Raw genomic sequence first — 16,149 nt, forward strand, 5'->3', positions numbered from 1 at the left:
TGATAGATCACACAATGAAAACTATTCTGAAGGAACGAACAAAGGCCAGATAGTAAACCTGTCCATTTTATGTCTGTTGGCCAATCATTCCTTCTAAATCAGCCTCTAAACCTGTATGCTACAGGACATGTAGGTTTCATTTCACCAAATGAACAATTAAATTATAGCAGGCTGGTAAAAAAAGGATGTTCACTTTTGGACTGTCAGCAGTCCCAAAATAGCAGTGGAGCTTGTTGTAGATGTCATAGCTGATACAAGGCACTATTTTAAAGACAGGAGTAGGCATTTTCAGCCAATTTTCCACTCTTAGTACCATCTGGGGCTGAACAGACTGCCAAAAATGCATGCATGCATCCATATATATATATATATATATATATATCCTGAAAGTGGCCAGAAATCCACTTCTGATTCTAAACTAGGATTTTTAGCTGTTAAGCAGCATGCAGGAACATGGGTCTGGGTAAAACTATTTAAAAGGTGAAATGCTTCTTATTCTTCTATGACAGTGCAGGAATGCAGTAGGTCCTTAGTATCTGCTGTGGTTTGGTTCCAGGACTCTCATGGATGCCAAAGTCCATGGATGCTCAAGACCCATGATATACAAAATCCATGGATGCCCAAGGCCCATTTGTATGCATTATATAAAATGATATCCCTGATTAGGTTAGATTTCTGAATTTTTAGAGGAGGGTCATGGATGGTTGAATCTGTGGATACAGACTCTGTAGATATGTATTTGGTATTTCTATCAAGCACAGTACCCCCTGTAGCATTCTGGGGTTCTCTGGGGCTGAGAGTGTGTGACTCAAACTAGGCAACTCACTGAGTTTCCATGGCTGAGTGGGGAACTGAACCCTAGTCTCCAGAATCATATTCTAGTGTTCAAACCACTACACCACATTGGCTCATTGCTCCTCGATAAGAATTTTCCCCCAAATAAATTTTCTTTCTGTCCTGAAGTTTCTAGTTTTCACAACTGACTAGCTATGATCATCTCTGTAATATATACATGCATATATATATATATATATATATATATATAGAGAGAGAGAGAGAGAGAGAGAGAGAGAGAGTCATAATAGACCCAAGAAACTGGAATGGTTAAGGATAATAGACGGCTTATTATTATTATTATTATTAAATTAACTTCATCTGAAAATGTTGACAGCAGTTGTCAGCACAGTGATGAAATATGTAGCTCAGCAATGAATTACAGTACAAATGTCTGTTAACTATGTTAACAAATGGTTTTTTAAAACTGTCATCTGTAAATAAGTCTACTGAAACAAACTGAGGAATGGGAGCATTACAGTAAATTCAGGGCCAACGTACCAGAAGGCGAAGTGGGGTAAGCATCCCAAACTTCTACGTCTTTAAGCAGTGATCCTATATATGCTTACCTGGAAGGAAGTCTTAATGGGACATACTTCTAAATAAGTCTCAGTAGGGTTCACTTCTGAATAGGGATAGATATGACCATGCATTCCTACAGGACTTGAAAGGATGTCATAAGGAAGAAGGGGCAAGGTTGTTTTCTGCTGCCCCAGAGACTAGGACGCAGAGCGATGGATTCAAGCTACAGAAAAAGAGATTCCACCTCAACATTAGGAAGAACTTCCTGATGGTAAATGCTAGTTGACAGTGGAATATGCTGCCTTGGAGTCTAGTGGAGTTGTATTCTTTGGAAGTTTTAAAACAGAGGCTGGTGGCCTTTGGGCTGAAGGACAGGGTATAAATACCATAATAAATAAAATAAAAAATCAGCCGGGTGTGCTTTCGTTGTGTATTCCTGCATGGAAGGGGGTTGGACTGGATGACCCTTGAGGTCTCTTCCAACTCTACGATTCTACGATTCAAGAGCTTGCATATATATGAGTGTGTGTGTGTGTGTGTGTGTGTGTGGTTGCTATGTTTAGATGTGTTTGTTTTGTTCCCCCTTATATAATAATGTTTGAATGGTCATTTTTGGGGTCCTTCCCTGGCTCTTTCTAGAAGTGTATAGGAAACGGATACTGGTCCTTCTAGTTTGTGGCACCCTAGGACTGGAATTTTCTTCCCAAAAAGGCTCATTTCAAACTAAATTCAAAGATTTCACTGACAAGGGAAATCTTTTCAGAGCTGCCAAACCCAATGCTCCAGGAAACAATCTTTTTCCAGCTATCAGAACCTCTCCTTTTCTCTTTCTTTCTTTTGTTCATTCTCTCTTTATTCCTGTTGAGCTGCTGCATTTAAGCATTAAGCAATGTAAAAACAGAGTAAGGAGACAGAGCTGCATCCTTGACTTGCCCAGTGCCTTCCCACAGGACACAGAGAGAGAAGGCAAGCAAATGGGGTGGCTGTAACTATGCTGGCAGTGATGTTGGCCCACTGAAGAGAGATGGCCCCTGGGCATCTCACCAGTGGGATCTTCCAAACCTGGAGCCAGAATTGTTTTATTTGCTCAGAAGGTCTTGAAGATCTCTTAAGGTTTGCTTATTTGCTACTCCTTTCAATACTTGGCTGCTTTATGAATTGCCCTGTTTGATTCTTGTTAATACCTTTGGAAACCATCAGTCCTCCAAAACAGAATGTAAAAAAGAATGGAAATGTAATGGTGATGTATATTTCATATTCCACTGTCTAGCATACTTTTGGGGAAAGCATCCTTGAATTCTGTTCACTTTGCTAGTTCAAAACATTTCAATCTTATCATTTGTCAGTGCCTTCAGCCACTGTTGGTGCAGGGATGCGGTAAGCGACCTGAGCCCTGCTTACATTTGGAACTACAACTCCCATGAGACCCATCCAGCACAACAAATGGTGGAGAATGATAGGAGCTGTAGTCCACACGCATACAAATACACTAAGTTGCCTATACAGCTCTAGCTGTCAGTGAAGAATTGCTGATAATCCCCTGCGTAATATATATATATATATATATATATATATATATATAGGACTGGGCACAACAGTGCTACGGATGTACTTAGCATCCATATGCTCCTTTAAAATAATTAATTAATTGTGACAGCTACTACATACACAAATCAGTAGGGGGAGGACAAAGTCCCTTACTATTCCCTGTTGTGTCTGCCAACAACTGACTTTCCAAAGTTCCAGAGTTGCAGTTTCTGAAGCTGTTCACACATTTTAGCAGTGTTTGCAAATAGCCAAATGGTACGACAATTTTAGAGCATGTCTGTCTGGGCTTCCAAGCTGTTTGACTGGCTATAGAAGCTACACCATTTTACTTTATGCTGAACAAGGGAGAGGAGCGGCAGAAGAACTGAGGCTTCACTTTGATTTTGGGAGAAAAGCGGGATATAAAGCACTTTAAATGCCATGGCTCATGCTATGGAATTCTGGGATTTATAGTTTTGTGAGATAATTAGCCTTCTCTCTCTGGGACCTCTGGTGCCTTGACATACTACAAATCCTAGGATTACATAGCATTGATCCATGGAAGTTAAAGTGGTGTCAAACTGCATTATTTCTATAGTGTGGACAGGGTGACCAGACATCCTCCTTTTCCAGGGCATGTCCTATATTTCAACCTTCTGTTCAGGAGGAATTTCACAATGTCCTCCATTTGGTGCATGGCTAAGAAGCATGTTTTTACATGAGTGTTTTTAATCTTTTCTCTGGTAATGTCCTACCTTGTTCTTGAATGCTCTACATTTTGTGGTGCCTTGTCTTCCTTTATGGTTGGGATATGTGGTCACCCTGAGTGCAGGTGCACTCTAAGAAACAAGCACACTGTCTATATCAGGGTAAAACTAGATAAGACTACACCATTGATTTGTTTTTAATACTAGCAATGGACTAAAAAACTATGAAGTCGAAGGCTTTCACGGCCAACATCCGTGGGTTTTTGTGGATTTGGGGGGGGGGGGGGCTATGAGGCCATATTCTAGAAGAGTTTATTCCTGATGTTTCACTAGCAGCTGTGGCTGGCATCTTCAGAGCTGCTGGTGAAACATCAGGAATAACCTCTTCTAGAACATGGCCACATAGCCCAAAAAACCCACACAAAACTCCAAAATTTGTAAATATCTCAGTAAAACAGGGCTTTGTTGGTGGCTGTGAAACTTTCTCCAAAGAGAGGTTATGAAGGACCTGCAGTTTGGGGGACAGAATTCTTATGAGAGGCAATGCCCTCATCCACCAACTCCATAGCTACACTCCTGGGAATGTCCATGATATTGGTGTTGGAACCTAGAGGACAATAGACATAGACCCTTTCCCTGCACCAAGTTCTTTTTGCTCCATGGATGACTCCAAAGCAAGAGCACTTGTGTATGAGATACTCCTGGTGTGACTTTTCGTTATTGATACAGTGAGCCCTTGATATCTGTCGGGGTTTGGTTCCAGGACCCTCTGTAGATATCAAAATCCATCGATGGTCAAGTCCCTATAAATACAATGGCATAATAAAATGGTGTCCCTTATATAATATGGCAAAATCCAGGTTTGCTTTTTTGGATTTATTATTATTATTATTATTATTATTATTATTATTATTATGAATTTTCAATCCTTGGATAACTGAATCCATGGATAAAAAATCCATGGATATGGAGGGACAACTGTACATTCACGTTGCAGTTTTAAAATTAAAATATGTTGTCCTCCATCCTAACAGCCTTTCAGACTATTCCTTGGTTTAAAACACAAAAAGGAACAGGCAATAGCCCCGTCTCTGTATCCTGCATTGCAAAATCAGTTTTGTTTTTAGTGGTTCTTGCAAAAGCTTTCTTCAGACTGAGGGTAGGTTTTCAGCTTCCTTCCCGTTTGAACTACCAACCTGCTGACTTGGGTTGTTTCCGTGGCCTTGTTTTTCCTGCAGATAAGACAGTTCTGATCATGTCAGTGAACTCTTTTTCTTCTTCTTCTTCCTCTTCTTCTTCTTCTTCTTCTTCTTCCTCTCCAAATGTGAAAACATCACTTTTTCTTTCTCTTTTTCTTCCTTCTTGCAGAGGGCAGGAGATACCGTCACTGGAGATTCTGAAAGGTAATGTTAAAAAACTTTGTCTTCTTGTCGTCTTCCTCGTGAATGTATTTGGAGAGCTGCTTGCCAGCTGTGTTAATTTGAATGTGTGACAAACCTCCCTGAGATTTTGTGTCCCTTGACAATATTGCATTTGCAAAGGTTGCCACATCATATGCAGAATAGAACTAGAACAGAATAGAACCGCATCACCTGTCGATTGCATGGGAAAGGGATGAGCCAAGGATACAAGTGATTTCAGGGGTCTTTTTGGAAAAATCAACATTTCAGTTGGAATTACAAGGTGCAATTCATATGTTGACTTAGATAAATAAATATATTTTCCAGCTACAGTTCAAATTTTACTACTTAACTTTCCAAAAGTAAAAAAAAAGAACTCCTTTTTTTGAAATGGTTGGATTTAAAGTCAAAATTCAGTTGTGCTTAGAGACAAAGCTATATTTAGAGAAGACCTATCAAAATCAATCGCATTGATTTCTGTGTCTCTTCCTGGAAGGATTAAGTCTGGATCCAGCCCAAAGGCATTAAGCTGGATCTATGCCAAGCTAGTTGGACCTGTCTCCTTATGAAATCAATGGGATAATTTAAGTCGAAACGTAACTCAGTTCCTACTGAAACCAGTGGAAATGAAGTGCACTAACTCACTTTCTGTGCAACCACTTTATTGCCTAAATATATAATCATATTTGTTTTGAATTTCTAAAGGAAAGGATGAGGAGGGGGACTTTATCACACAGAGGAAAATTGGAAGTTTAAACGGGGTTTATCCTATGGAAATTGCACAATTTTCAGACACAGATCAATAAAAGAGCCATTATCCTAGGAATAACCAAGCAATAAACAGCAAGACAGCATTTTTGGTATTTTACCGTGAATTATTTGTTGCTCTTTATTGCCTGGTTATTCACGGGTTAATGCCACTTTGATCACTTTTCAACACAACATCATGTGAAAAGCTTTATCGCAATTGTGCGATATTCCCAGGATAATGGCCATTTAATTGCAACTTCATGTGAAAATCTTAATTGCGAATGAACAGTTTTCACTGGATAATCCCTGTTTATACGTCCAATTGTCCTTGTGTGATAATGTCTTATGCTGGCTAAGGCAGATGGGAATTATAGTTCAATGGCATCTGGAGGGCCACAGCAGAAATGTAGTGACAAGAGGAGAAATCAGGCCTTTGCCCCTAAAAGCAGAATGCTATCCCCCTTGAAATTTTCCTTCAGTTTCCAAATTTCTAGCATTGCAATTGAACATTTAACACTACTGACTTCCCCCAAAGTGATATACCACTATTTCTCTAAAACTGATTCATGTCCCCACTAAGACTGCAAATATGAAATACACAATTCCCAATCTTGCATAAAATTATTCTAAGATTTATCTTTGCTCAACATTGTCGATTTGTCAAATTCAGCAAGATCCATTGTCTTCATTTGCTAATCTTCTATTGGTCTGTCAGTGTCTTTCCATATCTCAGTGTATATTATTCTATCCACTGTAACCATACATTATAATGTCTTTTTCATGATTCTTCTGAATTTGATCAGTCAGCATCCAAGTAGAAAAATCTCTGATTTCATCTGTATCTTGACATTAAAAATTCCTTCTAACATTGAATGAATTTGAATCCAGTATTTCTATGCCTTTTCACATATGGGGGGAAAATGTATATTCTGTATACATTTCCAACATTGGTTTGAACAGTTCTTAAACATTTCCGATAATCTATCTGGTATTAAATACCAGCTATACATCATATTGTAAAATTCTCCCTTAAATCAAAAGTCAAGATAAATTTCAATTTCTTTGTCCACATTATTTCCCATTATTCCTTTTGAAGCAATATTTTGAGCCCATTTCACCATAAAGTCCTTCACTGGTTCCCCTCCTGCTTCAAACCTCAACAATACTCTCTACATTTTAGCAATCAAACGTTTGTCCTCTGCACACAACTTACTTTCAAACTATGGTTTAGAGAGGTCGAACCTTTGCATTTTTGGGTCCTTTTGAAATCTTTCACTTAATTGTCTATTAGCAAAACAATTTAACACATCAACTTCAGAGTCCAATCCTTCCCTAGATTTCAATGACTTCCTTGACTATTATATACTACCAGCAGATCATTTTTTTTGTCTACAATTTCTCTTTTGTAGAAATTTCTCCCTTTGAAAAGATTATTTCAAATAATGGTTGTTAAAATTCAAGTTCGCCTTAACATAAATAATCAGGTAATATATATAGTTCAGTTCTATACTCTCTGGTTGCAACAGCCTTCCTACACACCAAACGGCATGCAGAGTAATGTGTTTTAAATCCAGCAGAACCAAACCTCCTCTCCCTCTCTCTTTGAATCTCATATATCTTAAATCTTACCCTTGGTTGAAGTTAGTTAATCTTAAAAATGGACCCCTTCCCAGCAGCATAACACTTCTTGAACTTACTAAGACATTGTAGATGTACAGGAAAATGCCTTTCCACGCATGTACGCTTTTTATGCTGCAGGACTTGCCTTTGGTGCATATATAGCTGTGCATGAAAATCCATTCTCTGTTTTGATACACATGCTGATATCATAAAGACATTCAACATTAGCAGAGGAAAAAAAGAATTTAGTGATTTTGCCTTTGAAAGTGACATATTTGAAGAAATTTCAAGCGGACCATTTCTCGCTGTCTTGCTACATCCCTGCACCACCTTGATTTAATTCTTATCCGTTTCATTGTGAGCAAAGTGCCTTGGGTATTTTTTTATAAATGCATGTGTGTATGTATGAATGCACATAGGGATGTGGTGGCTTAGTGGCTAAGACACCAATTCTGATGATCGAAAGACTGGACGCTTGGCCATTCGAGGCCCAAGCGCTGCAAGATGGGATGAGCTCCCGTCACTAGTCCCAGCTTCTGCCAACCTAGCAGTTCGAAAGCATGCAAATGCAAGTAGATAGATAGGTACCACTTCTCAGTGGGAAGGTAACAGTGTTCTGCAAAGTCATGTTGGGCACATGGCCACCAAGGTAGTCCTCAGACAATGCTGGATCTTCGGCTTACAAATGGAGATAAACATCACCCCTACAGTCGGTTACAACTAGACATTCATGTCAAGAGACTTCCTTTACCTTTACATATGAAACAGACACACAATTGTGTTCTGAACGACCTATGTATTTCCAGTCTGTATTCAAGGTGCTGGTGATGAATTTAAAGCCCTAATTGGCTTCTGATCTTGATACTTGAGAGAATGTGTCTCTATATATATACCTGTCTGAAAATTGATATCTATTGGAGGGCCCCCTTCAATAAGGGGACACATTGAAGGAAGACATGAGAGAGGGCCTTCATTGTGGTGGAACCCCAACTGTGGCATTATCTCCCCTAGAGGCCCAGTGCTGGGATCATTTTGGTCCCAAGTCAAAACTTGACTTTCTATTAAAGCCTTTGGGCCTAAATGATTTTATCTTATGGTTGCATTATTTAAAATTGATTTTGTTGTTGCTGTTGTTGTTGTGCCTTCAAGTCATTTCCAACCTGTGGCAACCCTAAGGGAGGGGGACCAGATGTCCTAACTGCAAAAGACGACAAGGCATCACAAAATGTACAGCATTCAAGAAAAAAAATGTAGCCCATTACAACACAAAAGCTAAAAATACTAGTATACATGTAAATACATTCTTCTTAGTTGTTTGAGCATTGGGCCATGACTTCTGGAGAATGGAGTTCAAGTCCCTGCTCAGCCTTGGAAACCCATCTTAGGCAAGTCACACCCTCTCAGCCTCAGAGGAAGGCAAAAACCCCTCTGAATAAATCTTGCCAGGAAAACCCCATGATAGGTTTGCCTTAGGGTTGCCATAAGTCAGAAACGACTTGAAGGCAAACAACAATAACAACATACATGCACACAATAAACATTATTATTATTATTATTATTATTATTATTATTATTATTATTATCATTGTCCAACTTTCTTCTGCCATGATCATTATCTTAACCTTCCACATCTCTTCTTATCATATAATGCTTAGCAATTAGATAAAATCTAACTTAATTTTCCTAATCTCCAGAGTGTGATCTTAACTTACAACTCGCACGCAATTCTTACCTGTCTATTTTAACATTGTAGTCTATGTACAAAATGGGGATATAAATAATTTAATAACTATATTGAATAAATCATAGACACTTTTCCAAATTGCCCTTGGGAAACACAACAACCCTACCCCTTTCCTTTTAGCACAACTGAAAGGGGAACTTCCGCGCTGCCTCCGTTCTGTTGCGTCTATGACTTGCCTTGTTTCGAAACGTATGCTTATGTCTGCCACCGCCTCCGCCTCCTTTTCCCCCAGTCTGAATCTAGCTCAGATACGCGAAGGCCAAATTCTACTCTGAGCATGAACGCTGCAGATTACTCGGCTGAGTTTCTAGCTGCTATGCTGAGATAAGTTTAACGTTGCGAGGTTTGAGTGGCAGGTGTTAAAATACCCTATTTTCAGGTATTTCAAACTTTCGGGAGATTTTCAATTACATGTTAGATGGCTTTGAGAGTGGATTAGACAAACTGATGGAGAGGCAAACTGTTGCCAGCTATTGGCTGCATTTGCTTAGTGGAACATCCATTTTCAGGAAGTGTATACCACTGAATATCAGTAACTGGGACAGTAACAATAGGACACATGCTGGCACATTTCCCATAAGCACCAGTTTAGTAAGAAATGGGATGCTGGATTTTTGGTTTGTGGTTTGATGAGGAACAGGTACAAATGTTATTCAGCTTGTTTACTGAAAAATGATTGCACTTTTTGCTTCCCCCAACTAAAGTTTTCTGAGCAGTGTACACTCTGTTATAAAGGTTGTGAGTTCAATTCCAGCCAGGGGCTCCAGGATTGACTCATCCTGGCATCCTTCTGAGGTCGCTAAAATGTGTACCCAGCTTTTTCGGGGAAATTAACTTGAACATTGTAAAACACTTAGAGACTGCTTAGTTCAGTATGAAGTAGTTTAGAAATGTCGCTGCTGTTGCTACGCATGCATATTATAGTGCTTTGCTGGTCCTGTCGTAGATTGCTTTGGAGTGGCTGCTGTAGACTCTCCAGAGGGTCCACCTGGCCCACCTCTCTTTTCATATCCTCTCAGGTATCACTAAGTCCCACCAGCCAGCATGGTGTAGTGGTTTGAGCATTGGACTACTGCTCTGGAGACACGGTTTGATTCCCTGCCAGGCAATGGAAATCCACTGGGTGGCTTTGGCTGAGTCACATACTCTTAGCCCAGAATACATTCGCTTTAGGGTTGCCATAAGTCAGAAATGAGTTGAAGACACATAATACCAACAACTACCATCCCTAGGTGATAGGGTTTGGAGCTCTGAAATCTCAAGGCCTGGGTTGCTCCCAGCCTGGCTACCTAACTGAGGGGCTGTACAAACAGCCCCTAAAGAACAGCATGCAGCTGCCCCTTTACTGGCTGGATCGGGGTCATGGCCACTGCAAGTTGTGGCCCTAATACGGCCTCCAGAGGGCATAAAAAGGAACCACCAAATGCAGCTCCTTTTTGTACCATCTAAAAGGTGCCACAGGCGTGGCGGCACAGCTTTGTGATGACCTTTTGGTGCTGCATTATCTAGATGTAGTGCCAGGGTCACACCATGATGCCACACACCATTTAGAACAGTGTGCAACGTCATGGTGCGAGGGGGCGGAGTCACTGCGTCAAACGTGTGGACGCTCCGGCATGACTCCACCCGCAGGCCAGCACTTTGTGACTGTCTGTACCGGGCCACAGTCCCCTGGACATTGCCTTCTCTTGGTGGACAGAGCTATATGTGCCAAAAAGCTGGTTCTCTGCCATTTAAACTACTCCTTTAGGCCAGTGAAGAACATTTTCCCATCACCTGTACTGAAGTCTGATTGAGCTGCCAGACCAACTGGCTTTTATATACGGAAGGGGAGAGTGCCATCTTCTCCTTGCCGCAGGCCACAAAATGTATTGGGACACCTCTGATCCCTCAGTCTGATCCAACAGTATTCTTCTTATATTCTTCCTTGCATTCCTTGGGTATGCCTGATTTCAGCTTTCTGTTCTTTGTAAAAATAATATCCTGACAATTGTGATATTCCCAGAAAGGCTAAGTGTTAACAAGTTAAACATAGGTTAAGCATTTCCCCATATTTGCATTCTCCAAAGAACCAAGGGACCTTGTTTTATCTACTTTTGAAAGAGATTTTGCCCACAGCCCACGTTCCATCTTTACACAATGCGTACAATGAAAAGTGAGGTCGATGCATTGCGACGGCTTGCTTGCCCTTCAGAGAGCTGTGCCTTGCCACTTCTTTTAAACGGGTGGCGCAGTCAATCATAGATCCATTAAGGCAGAAAGAAAAACATTTGGTATTGAGCGCTCTGGGCCTTATGTTACTTCTTATGCTCAATGTCAAAAGTTGAAAAACCAAACTGTAGGCTGAGATGGATGGTTTATCAGGCCAAATTTTATCGTTACAGCTCTGTCAGATTTTCTCGGCAGATTTACGTTCTCATAGGGAAGCGCTGAGTTTTCTGACACAAAGAAAGCAAAAAAGTTTTGGGATTTTTTTGTTTTGTTTTTGTTTTTAGCAAAGTAAACTACAGCTTTCAGTAGAAAGTGGAAGTACTGAGAATATTGTGTGGCATTCTGTACTGCAGTTATAGATCCGTGACCTAGACTTACAGATCCATAACTGTTCTGTACCTGCCAATTTGTGGCACTATTGCCACAATTGTAAATGCCTTCCAACTGTACTTTACCAGGCAGCAGCCACACCAAGGGCAGAGGTTTGTTGAACAAATGATCAGTACACCGACCAATGATATTCCCAGCACTCCCAAACCAGCTAGCAAGGCTGCAACCATCAGAAGAAGGAGCCCTTGACAATTCCTTGTCACATCTTTGCTTGCTGAGAAGTAGGGGTGAAAAAAGCATCCTCCTGCACCCCATTTGCCAGCTGAACAGATCTGTCTCTTGGTGCAGCTGCTGCCTTGTAAATTAGGATTAGACAGGCAGCTGTTATTGAATTACACATGCATAGCTAAGTAGATGATCCAAACTATGGGTCATTGCTATTATTAATTATTTATTATTAGTTGTCATATCATTAGTTGTCAATTTGTACCCCATCTGTCTGCCAACCAGCAGTTACAAAATAGCTAAAATCTAGAGATGGAAAGACTATTCAAAAATATTCCAAAAAGTGGTCAAAAACCATGTTGAGAATCCCTGATGAGAAGAAGCCTGCACTAATGAGAATTTTCGCAGTTCAGGACCTATCCTGCACATTATTTGCACATAGCAGTCTCCGTCAGCACTGTTACCACAACAAACTACAAATCCCAGAATTCCATGGGATGGGTTGTGGATTAGATCCAAGTCTACCCTGGAAGAGTGCTGGAAAAGAGAGAAGGGCCTCCCCAAAAGATTTCCAAATCACGCTGGTACTACTTTACTCCGGGGAGGAAGGCAAAGGGAGGAGCGAAGAGGAGCTGAGAAGAATCATGGCCTTCCCAGGAGGTTCAAGCAAATACAAACTGCTGCAGCCTCTCCTAGCTTTGTGTTCTCCCTCATTAACAACTTTTGCCATCTTGACCACATTTTGATTTTGCTTGGCCACACCTGTCCCAGCTTTCCTCTGTGAAATATTTGTGTACGTTATGGTCTTAGTAGTGTCCCCATACGTATGGGACCTTGTCCGCCAGCTTTTCCTCTTGATTCGTCTGCCCTTGAGTAGTGTCAAAAAAGAATCCGATTTCCTGGCTCCTGCCTTTCTACATCCCATTTTATTTATTTAATGGGAAATGTAAATTGCCTCCTTGAAGAGGCACAGAGACAAAACAATCTTGGCCTTGGATTATGAATGTGTCTGCGGGTCCCTGCTGCGTACTTTAAATGAAACAGCTCTCTCTCTCTTTTTTAATCTTTCATTTTCGCCCTAATTAACATTGTGTGAACTGCAGAAATACTGGCATCATAATTACGTAAATGTTTGTCCTTATTGCTAGCTTGATGCATTTATTTAAAGGACCCGCATGTCTTTGGTGGATTGTCACTGGGTGGCTGCTTGCTGCTTATTCTGAATGTAGCAATCAGAATTTTATTATGACTTCTTTATACGCACAGCTTGGCAGCTCATTAGGCATCATACACACACCTTGCCAATATTTCCCAAGAGCTCTGTGTTACCAAAAAACACCACTTATTTGACCCTACATTGAAAGCCAAGGCCTGCCCTGTCATTAGGCAGGGCATCTCAGGCAGCAGATTTGGGGTACTACCAAGAGGAGCAAATTGTTAGTAATTTTCTCAGTTATTGTAGTATTTTTACTGCCAGAGGAAAGGAGAGATATATTTGGAATTCTCCACCTCGTGTGACAAAATGGCATACCTTCCATCATTTCACTGATGTAAACTGGAACAGATATGGCCAAACATCATCAGAGTGCAGCTAAGGAGGCAAAAGGTATTAATGAGGAAGAACACAAAAGCAAGAAGAGGCTGCAGCAGTGTGCTTTTGCATGAGCCTACTGGGAAGGACTCTTTCCCTATTCCTCTCCCTGCTGTTGAATGTCACACAAAACTATAATCCCCAGAATCTCATGGCATTATCATGGCAATTAAAGTGATGTCAAACTGGATTGTTTCTGCAGTATGGATTCAGCCAATATTCCAACTTGCACTTTCACTGGGAATAGCAGCACAGGAAAATGGGAAAACCACAAATAAAAATCTGCTATATATATACACACACACACACACACTAGCACAAGTGCATGCTCAACATCTGCTGGAATCATGCTGGAGGGACATACAAATACCTAGAAAAGTAGTCTCTCTAGGAATCTCTAGGTCATCCAACACAATTCTATGATCAGCCTCTGCTAGAGGTTAAACATATAGTTACACTGGAGGACCTAGAGTTTTCTAGAGAGAACATACTAATCAAATTTGTGAATAATCAAATCTGCAAAAGTCAAACCTACAAATATGGGGGGGTCAGCTGTACTATGAAGATTGCAGGTAAAGTCAGATGGGGCAGGGGTACTTGAAAAGGACTGGCAGTCAACATCATCAACCCTTCTAATCCCATAGCCCTGTGCTTTGATCCTGCAAGCCTCTACCACTGATAATCCATCAGAAAGTGAAAGGCATTTCATTAACCCATGCCCCGATAGATGAAAACTCAGCAAAACATATATCCTTCCTTTCTTGCCAATCAGAAATGTACAGAGTCATTGGTATTTCTTCTCAGCAGCCTCCAGTCCAAAAGCAGCAGGAAAAAGAAAGGAGAAAAAGTGGTTTCTCGATCACAGCTGGGTCTCCTCCACCAGCGCCTCAGGCTGCTGACCCTGAAAGAGATGCTGGCTCTAGCCAAATCAGCAGTAGGCTTGCTCTTTTGCTCCCGACTGCTGCTTGTGCCAAAAAAAAAAGCAAGCGAAGAAGAGCAGAGCATTAGATCTGGCAGCACTCACAGACTGGGTTCGAGGCCAGCAGCTTTCTGGGTTTCATTCCCTTTCCTCCCAGAAAAATTAGTTTCTGCTGCTTGGGTGAAATACGTGGGACCCTGCAGATGTCGTGAAACCAAGGAATCACGATCCTGGATTGCACAACGCAAACACCCACAGTCTTCTGCATATATTGGCTTTTCTCCCACTTAATAAGTATCTGTTTGGAGCTGCCAAAGCCTCCCTTCTTACTATGAGGAGGTATCTTGGACTTATACAGCCATTCTAGGCCATACCTACAAAACCTGATCTTTGGGCACCTCACGAGTAGGCCACACGCCACCGCAGGTTCCCATGCAAGCCTGTCATTGCTACATTCAAAGGGGAGTGAAATGAAAGCACCAGAGCCCCTTCTGATATTGGAAACTAAGCAGTTTCAAAATTGGTTAGTACTATGATGAAAGATCTCCAATGAATACCAGGTACTATAGGCTGTATTTCAGAGGAAGAAACTGGCAAAATCACCACTTACTGCTTAAGAAAACCCAATGAAGTTCATGGGGTCATCATAAGTCAACAGGTGACATGAAGACACACAGTTTTCAATTGTTAAGCTGCAGCAGTAGTACATGTCAGTTTAGAGCAGCAGTTCTCAACCTTTGGGTCATGACCCCTTTGGGGATCGAACAACCCTTTCACAGGGGTTGCCTAAGACCATCAGAAAACCATATATATTTCCAATGGTCTTAGGATCTGAGACTACAAATTTTATGGTTTGGGGTCACCACAACATGAGGAACTATATTATTGGGTCACTGCATTAGGAAGGTTGAGAACCACTGCTCTAGAGGAAAGCAACTAAGAAGGTTATTGCAGGGGGGCAAAAACGTCCCCCGATGTGTTCTAACGAGCATGAGCGTGGGCACGCACGGACCGTGATGAGAACCAGAACGCTAGTTTACCACACGGTGGAATGCCGCCACTGCCGCCGGGCGTTCCCATCGGGTTCCCGATGTGTTCCAGGAGGCGCCATTTCTGGTAATTCTTTTGAAACTGTTCCCAGAAATGGCGCCTCCTGGAACACATCGGGAACCTGATGGGAACGCCCGGCGGCAGCAGCGGCGTTCCACCGTGCGGTAAACTAGCATTCTGGTTCCCATCACAGTCCGTGCGCGCTCGTGCTCATTAGAACACATCGGGGGACATTTTTGCCCCCTTGCGATAACCTTCTAAGACAATAAATGGGGAAGAATAGAGTTTCCAGCTCAGATTTGCCCCACATCCTGAGGTTTCCAGGCCAAAAGCTGAGATCTAGAGATGGCCCCTGATGAAGTAATTAGATATTATGCATTATGCATAAGTATCGGTTTGGAGCGGCCAAAACACAGTCGCTCACATTTTATCATTGCCTCACACACACAGAGGACATATGTTCCCCTTTGGAAATTAAGACAGAATTTTTAGATAACCTATCAAGAACATATCATGGGGTTTTCTTGGCAAGTTTCTTCCTAGGGGTCTTGCCATGCCATCTTCTGAGCCTAAGAGAGTGTGACTTGCCTAAGAGCACCCAGTAGGGTACCACAGCCAAGCAAGGATTTGAACCCTTGTCTCCAGAGTCATAGTCCAATGACCAAACCACTATACCATGCTCTATCTGTTGGTTACAAGAGACTAATCTGGAATTAATG

At 41.4% G+C, this 16,149-nt stretch overlaps 1 protein-coding gene across 3 annotated transcripts in view; it reads left to right on the forward strand.

Moving 5' to 3' along the window:
• LOC149308838 (connector enhancer of kinase suppressor of ras 2-like) overlaps window positions 1-16,149 on the forward strand; it is a 318,424-nt gene that overhangs the window by 257,349 nt on the left and 44,926 nt on the right. For all 3 annotated transcript variants that reach the window (XM_089536538.1, XM_089536539.1, XM_089536540.1), the window contains one exon: window positions 4,959-4,993. In XM_089536538.1, the coding sequence (XP_089392664.1) occupies window positions 4,959-4,993 (35 nt within the window). The remainder of the gene's footprint in view (window positions 1-4,958; window positions 4,994-16,149) is intronic.

Source organism: Sceloporus occidentalis, unplaced genomic scaffold, assembly GCF_023333645.1.
Source record: "Sceloporus occidentalis isolate IW3139 unplaced genomic scaffold, rSceOcc1.0.p SCAF_8, whole genome shotgun sequence".
NCBI lineage: Eukaryota > Metazoa > Chordata > Lepidosauria > Squamata > Phrynosomatidae > Sceloporus > Sceloporus occidentalis.